The sequence below is a fragment of the Panthera tigris genome, chromosome E1 (genome assembly GCF_018350195.1).
Source record: "Panthera tigris isolate Pti1 chromosome E1, P.tigris_Pti1_mat1.1, whole genome shotgun sequence".
Classification (NCBI taxonomy): domain Eukaryota; kingdom Metazoa; phylum Chordata; class Mammalia; order Carnivora; family Felidae; genus Panthera; species Panthera tigris.
Window position 1 is genome coordinate 23,185,454 of NC_056673.1, and position 14,200 is coordinate 23,199,653.

Consider the following 14,200-nt stretch of genomic DNA (forward strand, 5'->3'; position numbering starts at 1 on the left):
GTGAAGTGCCTCAAGATTCACAAAAGGATGCACAGCTAGCTGCAAGGAATACTGGTTACTATATCCTTTATGCAGGGTGGTTTTGTGCCTGGGAAAAAAGGTAAGAGCCCAAGATGTCGCAGACCTAGCAGTTTCTGCCATTGCCATCTACAACGGCCCCTCCCCAACTCCAGTCCGAATTTGAAACGCTAGTACTAAATAGGCATGTCAGCCATGCCCAGGAACAAACTTTCTAGGAGGACAAATAAAGTCTCAACTTCAGTCAGGGCTCAAAGCGAAGTAGGCGGCAAGTAAAGCCTCCAAGCCGTTTCTGAAACCCATTCGCACAGCAGTGCAAGCAGATCCCAACGTCTAGGAAAGCCAGCTCTGGTCTAAAGAAGTTATTTCCGGAGCTGGCGCCCGGAGCCGGGAATGCCCCGGAAGTACTTCCCTGTGGTCCTACGTGGGAAAGATGGCGGCGATGCAAGTGGCCGAGTCGCTGCCGGGCGGGCAGGCGCGAGACGTTCCACGAGAGCCACCGCCCGAGCAGGGCAGTGGGTTCCGCTGCTTATCGGCCAGGCTCTGCGCCCTCCGTCCTGACGACAGCAGCTCCGCCCGCACCGAGATCCACCTGCTCTTCGACCAGCTCATCTCTGAGAACTACGGCGAGGTCGGCGGCGTGGCCCCGGAGGTAGGCGGCCTGCTGGGTCGGGAGGACTCGGGCCACGCCTGCTCGCCCCGGCCCCACCCTCAGAGACCCGGGCTGGCAGCTCCCGCCGGCCTCTCCTGGCCTCTCCTGGCTTCTCCTGGCTTCTCCTGGCTTCTCTCGGCACCGCTTCGCATTACTTAGTTCCAGGCATGCTTGCTCCCTCCGACTGTGGCAGTCTCTGCCCTCCTCTGTCTGGAAGACCCCGCAGTGCTTGGCAAACTCGGCATCTTTCAAAACGCCACTGATGACTTCTGCTCTGGTAACACCGCAGGTGTCATTTGGTCCGCCCCTCGCCTCCGCTCCACTCTCTGCATACAAAAACACTTTGTATATAAAATTCACTGTTACCATTTACTAAGTAATGGAACTCGGACCGTCACGTACTATATACCGCGCACGGTTCTAGGAATCTTACAACGTCGGTAATATTAGGTCTGTTTTACTGTTAAAAATACGGAGGCACATAAAGGTCCAGTGTCATATTGCTGGCGAACGGCAGCGCTAGAATTGGAGCCTAAGTCTGTCACATGGTCCCTGCCATTTTCTGTTCCTCCGTGCTAGCTTTTCCCTGTTTGCCTCCTCTTTAGAAGTACTTTGACTCTGAATAATAATAATATTCACACACATCGGGCCTTGGAGACTACTTAATGAACTCCTAGAACTCTTGACCCAGTCATACCACTGCCTACGGTGCTCAGAGGCACCTCAAACCTGACAGTTCTTAAAAATGAGTTACATTATCTCGGCAGAGACCACTGTATCCCCAACCCGTCCCCTCCCCCCACTCAGGGAAACATGAACAGTCTGCCAAATCGCACTGGCACAAACACTGGTGCTTTCCCTTTCCCTCCCCCGGATCTATCCACTCTGGATTCTTCAGACTCTATTTCATAAATGTTTCTCATCTCCTTTTCTGTGTTCCATTGCCAGTGCCTTAAGCCTTCAGGCAAGATGACTTTTTCCTGAACTCTCCTTAAACTTCTGCCTCCAGTCCAGCCCTTCTCCATACCATTCTTTGCTTTGCTGCTAGAGTGCTCTTTTCTTTTGTGGGAAAAAAATCTGACTAGAAAGCAAAGCTCTGATTTGGGATGATCTTCACTACATACTGTAAGTGATCAGAGCAAGTTACAGAACAGTTCATGCATGCAGTGTGACACCAGTATAGGGTGAGGAGCCTGTTTAACAGGCTGTGTATATTTATAGATGTAAAGCGTTCACAACAACAAATGGAAGAGTTGACAACAACAGAATAGTGTGTATCACTAGGGAGTGGAGTGGAATTCGGGGAGGACTCGGGAACTTTTGCTCTATTGGTATAATTTGATATTTTTACGTCAAAAATATGTGCTTTTCCAGTCTCCCATCCCTTCTTTTGTGCCCTGTGTGCAGTCATTTAAAACCTGCTCTTCCACAAGCTTCTACTAGTGTTTCACACCTACTGGTGTTCCAGGTTTTGCACACTCCATTCCCTCTGCTTGCGGCGTCTTTCGTTGCTTTGTATGTCTGGCAGATTTTTAAGTCATCCTTCAGATCATTCCAGGTTATGCTTAAAAATCACCTCTGTAAGACCTCCTTAATTACCATTTCCCCATAGAGTTTGTACTTAATTCTTTCAACATTTAATTCACTTTAATGTTTTGTGAGTATTTCTAGATAATGAGCTCTTTGAAGTTCACGAATATGTTTGTTCACCTTTGGATTCCAAAGATCTAACACATAATAGGTGCTCCAGACTTTTAATTCAGTAAACGTCTATAGAGGAATGAATGGTGTGATTTGCAAATAGATTCCCCGCTTTTTTTTTTTTTTTAGAATTACCTAATTTTACATTAAACTTACACACGTGTCACTCCTGATTTTCCCAGTGGCCTTGAAAATATGGTTTGCTTGCTTTCTGTTTTCTTTTTCAAGATGGGAATGAATGAGTTTTATTTTTTAATTAAAAAAATTAATTCCAGTATGTTAATATACAGTGTTGTATTAGTTTCAGGTGTACAATATAGTGATTCAACAATTCCGTATGTCACCCAGTGCTCATCATAACAAGTACGCTCCTTAATTCCCATCACCTATTTCACCCATCCCTCCCTACCCACCTCCCTTCTGGTAACCATTAGTCTGTTCTCTATAGTTAAGAATCTGTTTCTTGGTTTGTCTCTCTCTTTTTTTCCCCCTTTGCTTGTTTGTTTTGTTTCTTCAATTCCACAGATGAGTGAAATCATATGATATTTGTCTTTCTATTATTTTGCTTAGCATTATACTCTGTAGCTCCATCCATCCAGGTCATTGCAAATGGCAAGATTTCATTCTTTTTTATGGCTGAGTAATATTCCATTGTGTGTGTGTGTGTGTGTGTGTGTGTGTGTGTGTGTGTGTGTGTGTGTGTATACACCACATCTTCTTATCCATTCATCTGTTGATGGACATGGGCTGCTTTCATACTTTGGCTATTGTAAATAACGCTGCTGTAAACATAGGGGTGCATGTATCCCTTTGAATTAGTGTTTTTGTATCCTTTGGGTAAATACCCAGTAGTGCAGTTGCTGGATCTTAGGGTAGTTCTATTTTTAACTTTCTGAAGAGCCTCTATACTGTTGTCCACAGTGGCTGCACCAGTTTGCATTCCCACCAACAGTGCACGAGGGTTCCTTTTCCTTCATATCCTTGCCAACACCTGTTGTTTCTGGTGTTTTTTATTTTAACCATTCTGACAGGTGTGACGTGATATCTCATTGTAGTTTTGGTTTGCATTTCCCTGATGGTAAGTGTTGTTGAGCATCTTTTCATGTGTCTGTTTGCTTACTTTTTGGTATTTTTAACTTCGGTGTGTGTTTTTATATTCTGGAAGCCTCTCTTTGGCTATTTCATTGCACTCTCTACATATGTAGAGACTCTGGAGTTTTTAGACTGACAAAAACCATATTGTGTCTTTTCCTTCTTTTTAGCACATCCCACTTCTGTGCTATCATTTAATTTTCTTCCTACTTCCTGCCTCACATTTCATCTTTCCTCATTTTGAGTGTGAACATTGCCTTTCATTTTTCTGTTTGGCTGTGTTTGGGGGGCAGGGGTTGCTTCTTTACTTGACTAATAAATAGGCATATCACCTTTCATTGTTTTCTGTTTTTTTGTTTTTTTGGTTTTTTTGGTAGGATGTCAGTGCTCTTCTTGTCCAAGCTTGCCGACTGGTGCCTCTTAATCAGAATCATCTTGTCAGCAAAGTGTCTCAACTTATCCACCATTTACTTAACAGATTACAGGTAATCATGTGCATAACTTTAGAATTTATCATGAACTAAATAAGTACCTTTGAAATGCTACATTTGTGCTAGGTGCAATGGGCTGATCTTTTGAGAAATTAGAAGAAGCACTTCCTTACTAGGGATGATATTAAATATAATTCTGACCAAAAAAATTATTCTGCGCAATTCTAGAAATTTGTCCATTAGAGTTACCCCTTTCTGTTTGGTTCAAGAAAGCAATATCATTGAGTCTTAGAATTTTTCATGGAAGATGTATTTGACCAAGATATATCTAAGAATAAGTTGAAACAATCTACTACTCCTTTCCTACCAATATGTTTTCCCCTTTCCCATTTTTGTGGTCCGCTTTTGATCTTCATAAACATAAGTAGCTTGGGAGCAAGAGGACACTAGATAGAAAGACCCTTGGGGCGCCTGGGTGGCTCAGTCGGTTAGGCATCCGGCTTCGGCTCAGGTCATAATCTCACGGTCCGTGAGTTCAAGCCCCGCGTCGGGCTCTGTGCTGACAGCTCAGAGCCTGGAGCCAGTTTCAGATTCTGGGTCTCCCTCTCTCTCTGACCCTCCCCTGTTCGTGCTCTGTCTCTTCCTGTCTCAAAAATAAATAAACATTAAAAAAATTTTTTTTTTTTAAAAAAAGATAGAAAGACCCTTGTTATTTATAACAAGGTCCGTGCTGTAGCTCTCCTTTCTCCAGAATGTTTTCAGTTTGCTAAATAAATCTCATATCTTTTTAGGAACAGTTCAGACATTGAGGCTGTTACCATAAGATGCCACATGAGGATGTGAATGTAGTTAGCACAAAATTTACAATTAGCACTATGTAACCTTTTGGCTGCTTTTGGCTGCAAGAAACAGAAAAGTCAACCTAGAACAGCTTAAAAACAAATTTTTTTTTAAATTATATCATACCACAACCCCCAAGAGAGGCACTCCAGGGGCACTTTATGAGAAACTTCCTGACATTTTTCCATTCTGCTATCGGTGTATGGGCTGTCCTCAGCTAGCATCTCTCCTAGTCAAGATGGCTGCCTCAATTCCAGGCATTCCATGTGAAATAAATAAATAACCCCCAGCAGAAGCAAAAAAATGATTTATTTTGTGTCTCTGTAAGAATGAGGCATGTTGTCGGGGCGCCTGGGTGGCTCAGTCGGTTGAGCGTCCGATTTCAGCTCGGGTCATGATCTCACAGTCTGTGAGTTCAAGCCCTGCGTCGGGCTCTGTGCTGACAGCTCAGAGCCCAGGGCCTGCTTCAGATTCTGTGCCTCCCTCTCTCTCTGACCCTCCCCGATTCATGCTCTGTCTCTCTCTGTCTCAAAAATAAATGTTAAAAAAAATTAAAAAAAAAAAAAGAATGAGGCATGTTGGGGCGCCTGGGTGGCTCAGTCGGTTGAGTGTCCGACTTCAGCTCAGGTCATGATCTCACGGTCCATGAGTTCGAGCCCCGCGTCAGGCTTTGTGCTGACAGCTCGGAGCCTGGAGCCTGCTTCAGATTCTGTGTCTCCCTCTCTCTCTGCCCCTCTGCCTTCATGCTCTGTCTCTATCTCTGTCAAAAATAAATAAACATTAAAAAAAATTTAAAAAAAAAGAATGAAGCATGTTGTCCCCTCACTCTCCATCAGACCTCCCCTCATATCTGGCTGGGGAGACCTAGGTCTGATCAAGGGAATAGTATTACCATGGGTGACTGAAACCAGGGGTTAACCTTGACTGCACATTAGAATCAACTGCAGGGCTTAAGCTCCCTAGATGATTACACTGTGCAGCTCAACTTTTATATCAGGGTTTCCCAATCTCGACACTTACTGACATTTTGGATTGGATGATTCTTAGTTGTAGGGCGGCTCTCCTGTGCATTGTAGGATCTTAGCAGCATCCTTGGCTTCTACCTTAGAAGGCAATAGCATCCCTCTGATTGTGACAGTCAAAACTGTCTACAGACATTCCCATTTCCTTGGGAAATAAGATTTCCCCTGGTAAAGAACCAGTATCTTAGCTAATTAGGATTTACCCTCAGGTCCCATGTGCAAGAGGTGAGTACCCAAATAAAATCAATACTCTGCCAGCAGGAGAAAGGAGATGAGTGCTGATAGGTAAGCAGTGTCTGCTACCTGTGACGTCCTAAATGAAATGAGGCTGTTTTCAAGTTCAGAATTTTTCACACTGGTACCATAGCTTCTGAAGGTTTACTGTTCTCAGATGTATTACCTTTGTAGCACTGGCAATTGGAAAAGTTCCTGATCACAGATGGTACCTACAGCGCTTAATCAACTTTCTAGCTTTTGATGACAGTTTATCTCAGTTATTCATTAATTGATACTTCGATTAGCCTCCTTTGTCCCAACACGATTATAAACTTGATGACAAGTATATGCAGTCTCTTCCCATTGTATGCTCCACATCATAGTGAGACATAGTAGCTATTTAGCAGGCATTTATATTCATAGTGTGTTTGTTGAGCATTTATGATGTAGAGAAGGCCATTTCAGTGGCTTGAGTCTTACGTATCTGTGTATTTACAGCTACCAGTATCTGGTTGGCTCCAGGAAAAGCTGCAGGGACTTTGCCAGGCTCTATTTTGAGTGGAGGGAGTAAAGGGGAGGAAGTGAGCAAGGCCCTGGGACAAGGAGAAGGCCCTGTCTTGATCAGACGTTCAAGGCCTTTAAAGCTGATCTTTCTGACACCAAAAAGATGGACACATGTGCCCTTTCTTTCATAGCCTGGTTCAGATGAGCATACATGTCTGAAAAAGATAAAAGTATTTTTTCTTACAAGTTAGATGATGCATATTTTTTCCTGTATTCATAGGTGATTGTTGATGAACAAAACCTGGATTTCCTGTTGGCATATACTATTTCTGCTATTCAGCAGTGTAGTTCCTGGACACACATGGAGATTCTCCAAGCCCTGGCAGCTCTGGTTTACTGCAATGGCTCAAAATGTCAAAAGGTAGTTTAAACTGTGTTCTGCCTTTCCTTCCAAAGGTTAGGAACACAGGCTCTGAACCAATAGACTCGTGCTCAGGTTTCCATCCTGTCATTAATGAGATGTGTGACCTTGGTCGACCCTTACTCAACCACCCTGAATCTCATTTCTTCATGTATACGGTAGATCCTTTGAGGATGAGGTGAGACAGTCCTTGTAAAGTGCTTGGCACTCGCTAAACATGAACCGCTATTGTTACCGTCATCCTTCAGTGTGCACCCAAGACTGAAGAGCTTCAGCAGCTACCTGGGCTGAGAGTGATGATCGCTACTGGTGTTTCAGGGCACATCTTTGCATGCCCATCTGAAAGATTTAGCTGCTAAAAGATTTAGCTAGCAGCTAGTCTTTTGGGACTTAACCGCCCATTAGTTAAAAAAAATGACACCCACCTAAAGAGTAATAATTTTCCAAGAAGCCTTTTCTGACACACGTTAGCTGTTATTTTGTTCTAGTACCTCCCAGACTTGCTCGGCAAGAACGGGATTTTGATGAAGTTGAGTGACTCGGCTCAGCCTGACCCTGAAGCTAGGAGAGCTGCAGTGCACTGCATGGCAAACTTGTGTCTCAGGTATGTGAGTCCGGCCACATCTCCTGGCTGTGATGAGACAGGGCCTCTCGTGTCTGAAGCCAGAGCCAACTTAGAAAAATAACCTACTTTGTGTTTCCCATGTTCCTTGCTAATAAGATCATCGTATATTGTTTATTTTAGTGGTATTTGTTTAAAAAGGTAAAGTAAAGGAAAAAATAGACTAGGATCTTCTCCCTAAAATAGGGAAAGAGCAGTACATACGCAATATGTCAAGGTTTTGTTTTCTGTTGATACAAATTCTAACCATATTAAGTCTTCTAGAAGGATATAGTCATGAATTTAAGCTTTGTTGAGGCCTCTATCGAAGCCAATTTCTTCGAATAAAATGGAACCAATCCCATCCACCAAATTGTAGATTTGTGCAATGGAAACTGAGGAGCACAGACTTGAACCGATGTATCTTATCTCCCCATTGTGGTGTTGTCCAGTGGGGAGGAGTCGGGCTCAGCTGTGTGATTCTAGCCAGACAAGACCTGTGTGCATTGTTTCCCTCTACACATTGAAAAGTAGAGCTAAAAAAAGATTTCTTTCTCCATACTTCTTCCACTACAAACTTCTGTAACTTTTCCCTGTGGAAACCCCTCTTCCTTCTTGGTATTCATTCCAGCCATGTGCTGTTCCACAGCCGTAGTTACTTGCCCGAAGTGCACAGTCTTCCTTAATACAGTTTCATCTGAAGGTACATTCCAACTCCACTAGTCTATTTTTAATAGACTGCTATTTTTAATTTTTTAATTACTGCTATTTTTAATTCTTATTCTTTTGCAAGCCCCATTTCAAAGGAGACTGAGTTTGAGTTACTTTCTCTGTATGTGTTTTAGTGTACCAGGACAGCCATACTTGGAGGAACCCTACCCAAATATCTGCTTCCAGGCTTTCTTGACCACTTTACAGTCTCCAAAATCATCTGATATGGATGATATCACGTTTTGCATGGTAGGTGGGGCTACCACTAATCTTGTGAATGTTACAGATGTGTCTAGAAGGAGTAGTCGAACAGAAGTTGTGACTAAAGAATATAATTTGGTTGCTGAATCAGTTTTGTCTGGAGATAAAGGCATAAGTGAGATATTTATAACCTGCAAAGATGGAAATCATATCTTTCAGGTTTAAATTACAAAACAGTTTGTTTGTTTTGTGGTTCTAGATTTTTGAAGAAAAGCAATACAGTTTCAGACTAGTAACAGTCATTTAGATGGAAGGGAAAGGAGTAGATTTCAACAATATCTGCAGTATTACTTCTTTTTAAAAACTCTGATGCAGATATGGCAATTTGTTAACATGCTTTAAATTCAGAGTGACACATTTCAAAACTTACAGATCTGAGGTAGTGAAAGTTCCCTATAGTTCCCTGCTCAGATATAACCACCTGGAACAATTTGTTCTACATGCCCCTAGACATTTTTTTCTGTATATAAATGACTATATTTTATAATTTTTCAGTGGGATCATATTAAATATGCTGTTTTTTACCACTGTATCTCCTTTTTAAAGTTAATATTTCTTGGGCATCTTTTCAGTACCTATTAATGTACCTCATGCATTTCTAACTGCTGTAGCTGGGAGACATTGGGCAAGTTACTTAACTTCTTGAGTCTCCATGTACTTTTTCTCTCAAATGGGACGAATGATACAGTTACATGAGCGGTATATGAAATATATCATTTAAAGTGCTTGGCAGATGCTTCCTGTTATTATGATTGAGTTTGCCATGTAGCAGAGGGCTAGCTTCTTACATAATGATTGTCATAACAGATGGACATTGAAGTTTCTTCAGTGTTTCCACTATTTCAGAAAAAGGCTATGTTCCACATCCTCTCTGTGTGGGGAGTGTTTTTTAAGGACAGTATCTTTTTTTTTTAAGTTTTATTTATTTACGTGATCTCTACAGCCAACATGAGGCTTGAACTCACAATCCTGAGATCAAGAGTTGGATGCTCTACCAACTAAGCCAGCCAGGCACCCAAGGACTCTTTCTTAATGAGAATGCTGAGTCAAAAGATCGATCTTGATCAGAATTGCCCTCTAGAAACCTGTTCCCACATACATTCCTTTGACTTTAATAACTAGTGAGGCTGCTGTATCATAGAGATTCCCCGCTTCCAATCTCTGCTGCCACTTTTCCATCCCTGTCACCTCCTTCCCACTACACACCTCCTGTTTTTTTTTTTCCTCCTTGCTCACCATTTGTACATGCTAGCTTATAAACATGTACAGTAAGACCACTCTTTTCAGTGAGAACACTCTGTTCTTCTGGAAAATAATTAGTAGTTCATCACATCTCTCCTCTAGATCTTCTTTCTTTTCCCCTGTTGCATGATTTTTTTCATCATTGAAAGACTTCTTCATCCTAGGTGGTGCTAGGAGGCCGACCCCTGGATAACCAAATTTTCTGTACCTTTTAACTTGGCCTCTTTTCTCCCCCAGTTGTTACAAAATGCATTGAAAGGTATACAGTCTCTTCTCAATGGGGGTAAGATGAAACTGACACAGACCGAGGAACTTGGAGCTCTTCTGGCTGTGCTAAAGGTAAGTGCTCATCGCGATGAGTGTCTTTCCTACTCAGACCCCAGGCATAGGGACCACTTTATGTCATTTCTCTAAAGCTAGCTTTTCGGCAGTATATATTAGGAGATCGTTCAAATGTTCATATGTACGGATATGTCAAATTAAGAACTGAAAACAGTAAGCTGTGCTTTAAGTAAATTCATCAAAATTCTAAAACTTGACGTATGAATCTTCACTTAGGAAAGGAATAGCTTATGATCTGTAGACAATTTAATTGTAGATCCTCTTAAACCTGTTTGTACTTGAAAGAGGAACCGGGGCTTCTCTTTGGCTCTTGGCCCACATAAGTAGACAGGCCAGTCAGATGGCAATTAGTAGGCTGCCTCCTTTCGTTTCTGAGCCTGCTGGTCGGTGGGAAGGTTCCTCTCTGGGGACCCACCTTTCAGGTCAGCCAGGAAGTGGCCTCGGGTCAAAGCCATTTTTAACTTACCTTGATCGTGACTAAAACTTTAAATCTTTCCCTGTCCCATCTCCCATATAGACAGCTAGATGTGGACATGGATAAGTGAAATAAAAATGATAGATTGTTTAAAAAAATCATAGATAAAATAATCGGATAAAACAGGTTGGATAAATTTTTAAACTTAATAAAAATGGTAAGTAAATAAAGTAAAATCAAACTTAAACTCATCTGACCAGACCAGATCCACCCAAATGGGATTAAACTCTTCTGTAAGCCCTAAACCTTCAAGATACCAATTTTCTGTCCCTTTGAATTTCTTCAATAAGATTCTAGACATTAATTGGTTCATCGATGTGATTCAGAACATGGCAAATGATTCTGTTTTATGATTTGTTTTTGTGTGTGCGCTTCCTTCATCATCATCATCATCAGAAATCTATGTTTCATGGACTCCCGGGACTAAACATAGAGCTGCCCACGGTGTTATACCCCACTCCGCTTCCTCAGTATGACGGGCGGCCACCTGTCAAACCGCAGCAATCCGAATCCAACACTTCTCGACCAACTGTGGTATGCTTGTGTTTACTTAGCACGAAGTTGTGGATTGTTTTTAATTGCCTGTTATATATATTTTCTGTGATTTGCATCCCTACTTGCGCCAAAGGCTGGCCTTAAATTTGATTTCAGTTTTGGGTTTTTAGCATAGTAAATGTAAATTCATCAGACTGCTGAAAACACTGGTTAGAGCATCTTATATTTCTAAGAGGTCTAGGCAGTGTAAGAGCTATAGCAGCGGACATTCACTTTACGCCTGAAGCCGCACATCCTCGTTCCCCAAATGCTCGAGACCACAGGTCAACCCACTTTTTCTACAAGAGGCTAATTGGTAAATATTGTAGGTCTCTGTTACAACTGCCAGGTTTCCCAGCCTGTCCATATAGTTGCCATCTCCCTCATGTTTCCATTGGAGAACCTAGAGCATACAGATATATGGGCCACTGTATTATATCTGGACGTGTATCCGGTATTACTTATAAAATGTTTATAATTTGAAATTCTTCTACTCATTGAGTTACTCAACATTTACTGAATACTTGCTACATCCCAGACATTATGCTAAACATTAAGGATATAGATTCTGTTTTTAGGAGTTTAGGGGAGAAACTCAGAGCCTACTTGGGATTTTCTCTCTCCCTCTGTCTTTGTCCCTCCCCCGCTTGCTCTCTCTGTCTCTCTCTCTCTCTCAAAATAAATAAATAAACTTTTTTTTTTTTTTAAAGAATGAGTAGAGTACAAAAAGGAAGGAAAGTATTGGTTATTTTTTTCTGCCAGAGGAAACAGAAGGTGCCTAGGCATAGAGGATGAGCATGTGTGCAGCCTATTTGTTAACCAGTAGTCTAGAGTGTCAGGTGCGTGCAGGAGAAGGCTGGGACAAGTAGGTAGCAGAGGCCAAATCATAAGGGTCTTTTATAGTATGCTAAGGAGTTAGTTTTTATCTTACAGGTGGCAGAGATGAAGACTCTTATATAGGGGAGTGATATGATCAGATACACATCTAGGAAACATCACTGTGGTAGCAAGTAAAAGGTGTGAGTCTGGGGCCATGTTAATAATACAAAATAGAAGTGATGAGGACCTTCCTTTCTTAAATTCAGGGGACCTTGAGAATGCAGAGGGAGGCCTAGATTCCAAAGATATTTGGATGTCAGAAAGGAAGCAGGAGAAAAGAAAGAAACTGGCTCTTACTTACTATCTACAAAGCCTCAGTGACCTAAACCGTGCATTGTATATAGTGGATTAACATCTCTCTTCTACATCTAGAGTGGTGCTAGCTATGGGTCTTATCTGGAAGAACTGAGAAAATTGTCACTCTAGTCATTTTCTATAGACTTGAAATCTGTTGCTGCTGAATGCTTTCACAACTGTGCAAGGAAAGTGGCATTAGCCTTATACTCACAGATCAGGAACTTCAAGCTAAGTGGAAGGTGAAATGATTTGCCCACAGTCACAGAGGTAGAATTTAAACCCAGGCTACCAGTATGGCTTTGTTGTACATACGTCATGCCTTGTTTCCTGTAGTCCAGTAGGGTGTGTGTAAGCACTTAGCACAGCACCTGACACACAGAGTATTAAGTAAGTGCCATTTTTTTCTCCTCTCCTCTTTTCTTCTTTCTTCAGACTACATGTTGGGGACATATTTAGTAATTATCAAATGAGAAAGTACCAATAGCTCTCATATGTATGTTTTCATTTGCTCCTAAAATCAGAATAAAAAGAAGAAATCAAAAGTAAAATCAAGGAAAATCCATCAAGAAGAGGAAGAGGAAGAATCCAGTGGTGAAAGAGAAGCAGTCCCCATCACTGGCTCAGGCAAAGAGAACCTGTGTGAGGGGAGCACTCCCTGCTCCTCCTCCCTGGGAGTCCGAAGTTTGCCTGTAGAGGGAAGCAGCATGGCAGGAAGAGACCGAGTCTCCACCCCCTTCCGTTCTGCCAGTTGGAAAAAGGTCAGCAGTAGTGAGTCTGACTATTCGGATGCTGAAGGAGGCATGCAGAGTAAAATGAGGTAGTAGTATTTTGTTATGTTGTTACGCCTTATAATCTCAGGTGCACATAAGTTAATAACTTTGCTTAAAAACCTGACTGCTACACAAGATTTAATTTGAAGATTCATTTATGCTGGGCTTTGTGTCACTCTACATCTGCCTTGTCCCCTTCATCTGCCTTTGTACATGTTGTTCCTCTGCCTGGAATTTTCTTCCACTTTGTGTGCTTTCTTATTAACCACTACTCCACTTTGGTATGAGCTCAGCAATCATGTCCTCTGAGAAGCCTTTTCTTACTAGCACCCCTGCTCCCCAGTTCTGGCTTTGGTGCCTTCTTTGTGACCCTTTGATGTATCTCCATCTTAGCATCGATCAAAATGCCCTGCAGTTATCTCTTTAACTGTCCGTCTGTCTCTGCCCCTCGCAGGCTCCTTGGGGGCAGGGCGGGCTTTATGTCTGCCAGCCTCAGCACAGTGCCTGGCACATACTCACTATTCCTGATGCCAAGCTGTTGCCCTCTTATTTTCTGTCTAGTTGTGTTTTATATTGTTTACTGTATTAACTTGTTATGTAAACAAATTGCTTTAGCATGTTTTGATTGCATTTTGAAAATTTTTCAAAGTTGATATTTTTTCAACTATCACGTTGGCATATTTACTTTTGGGTTTATTCAGAATGTTGAGTTTCTCAGTGCATCATGTGAGTTGGCTGGAATAAATAGAATTTCATGTTTGTATTTTTTAAAGACTTTTTTTCTTCCTTCTCTTGGATAGGTCTTACCAAGCCAAAGTTCGCCAAGGAGCATTAGCTTGTTTTCTTTCTACTATAAAATCAATAGAAAAAAAAGTTCTTTATGGCTACTGGTCAGCCTTTGTTCCTGATACACCTGAGCTTGGAAGCCCTCAGTCAGTGTCCCTGATGACTCTTACGTTAAAAGATCCTTCTCCAAAGGTAAGAGCACTTAAATTCTGAGCATAATACCAGGAAAGTCTTTGTTGTTTTCCCTGCCTTATCTGTTCTCATCTGAACACAGCTCTCATTACTAACAATCCAACTCCTGACTCGAGAACCACAGGACAGGCAGGAGGACAGAACACGGGCGTATGTGAGTAGCAGGCTGAGAACGCTCACACTAGGGGCCCTGCTGCCTAGGGCTTGCTTGGA

The 14,200-nt window shown here is 42.0% G+C and overlaps 1 protein-coding gene across 4 annotated transcripts in view; it reads left to right on the forward strand.

The window, feature by feature from the left end:
• Nucleotides 1-266: 266 nt before the first annotated feature.
• Nucleotides 267-14,200, forward strand: part of HEATR6 (HEAT repeat containing 6) — a 34,637-nt gene continuing 20,703 nt past the window's right edge. The window contains exons 1-9 of one of the 4 annotated variants that reach the window (XM_042966067.1): nucleotides 267-670; nucleotides 3,841-3,948; nucleotides 6,757-6,897; nucleotides 7,386-7,501; nucleotides 8,344-8,458; nucleotides 9,950-10,051; nucleotides 10,926-11,063; nucleotides 12,761-13,056; nucleotides 13,810-13,987. In XM_042966067.1, coding sequence (XP_042822001.1) covers nucleotides 452-670; nucleotides 3,841-3,948; nucleotides 6,757-6,897; nucleotides 7,386-7,501; nucleotides 8,344-8,458; nucleotides 9,950-10,051; nucleotides 10,926-11,063; nucleotides 12,761-13,056; nucleotides 13,810-13,987 — 1,413 coding nt within the window. In that variant the 5' untranslated portion in view covers nucleotides 267-451. Of the gene's footprint in view, nucleotides 671-763; nucleotides 960-3,840; nucleotides 3,949-6,756; nucleotides 6,898-7,385; nucleotides 7,502-8,343; nucleotides 8,459-9,949; nucleotides 10,052-10,925; nucleotides 11,064-12,760; nucleotides 13,057-13,809; nucleotides 13,988-14,200 lie in introns of those variants that run through there. The other 3 variants (XM_042966068.1, XM_042966069.1, XM_042966070.1) reach the window with 3 other exon arrangements.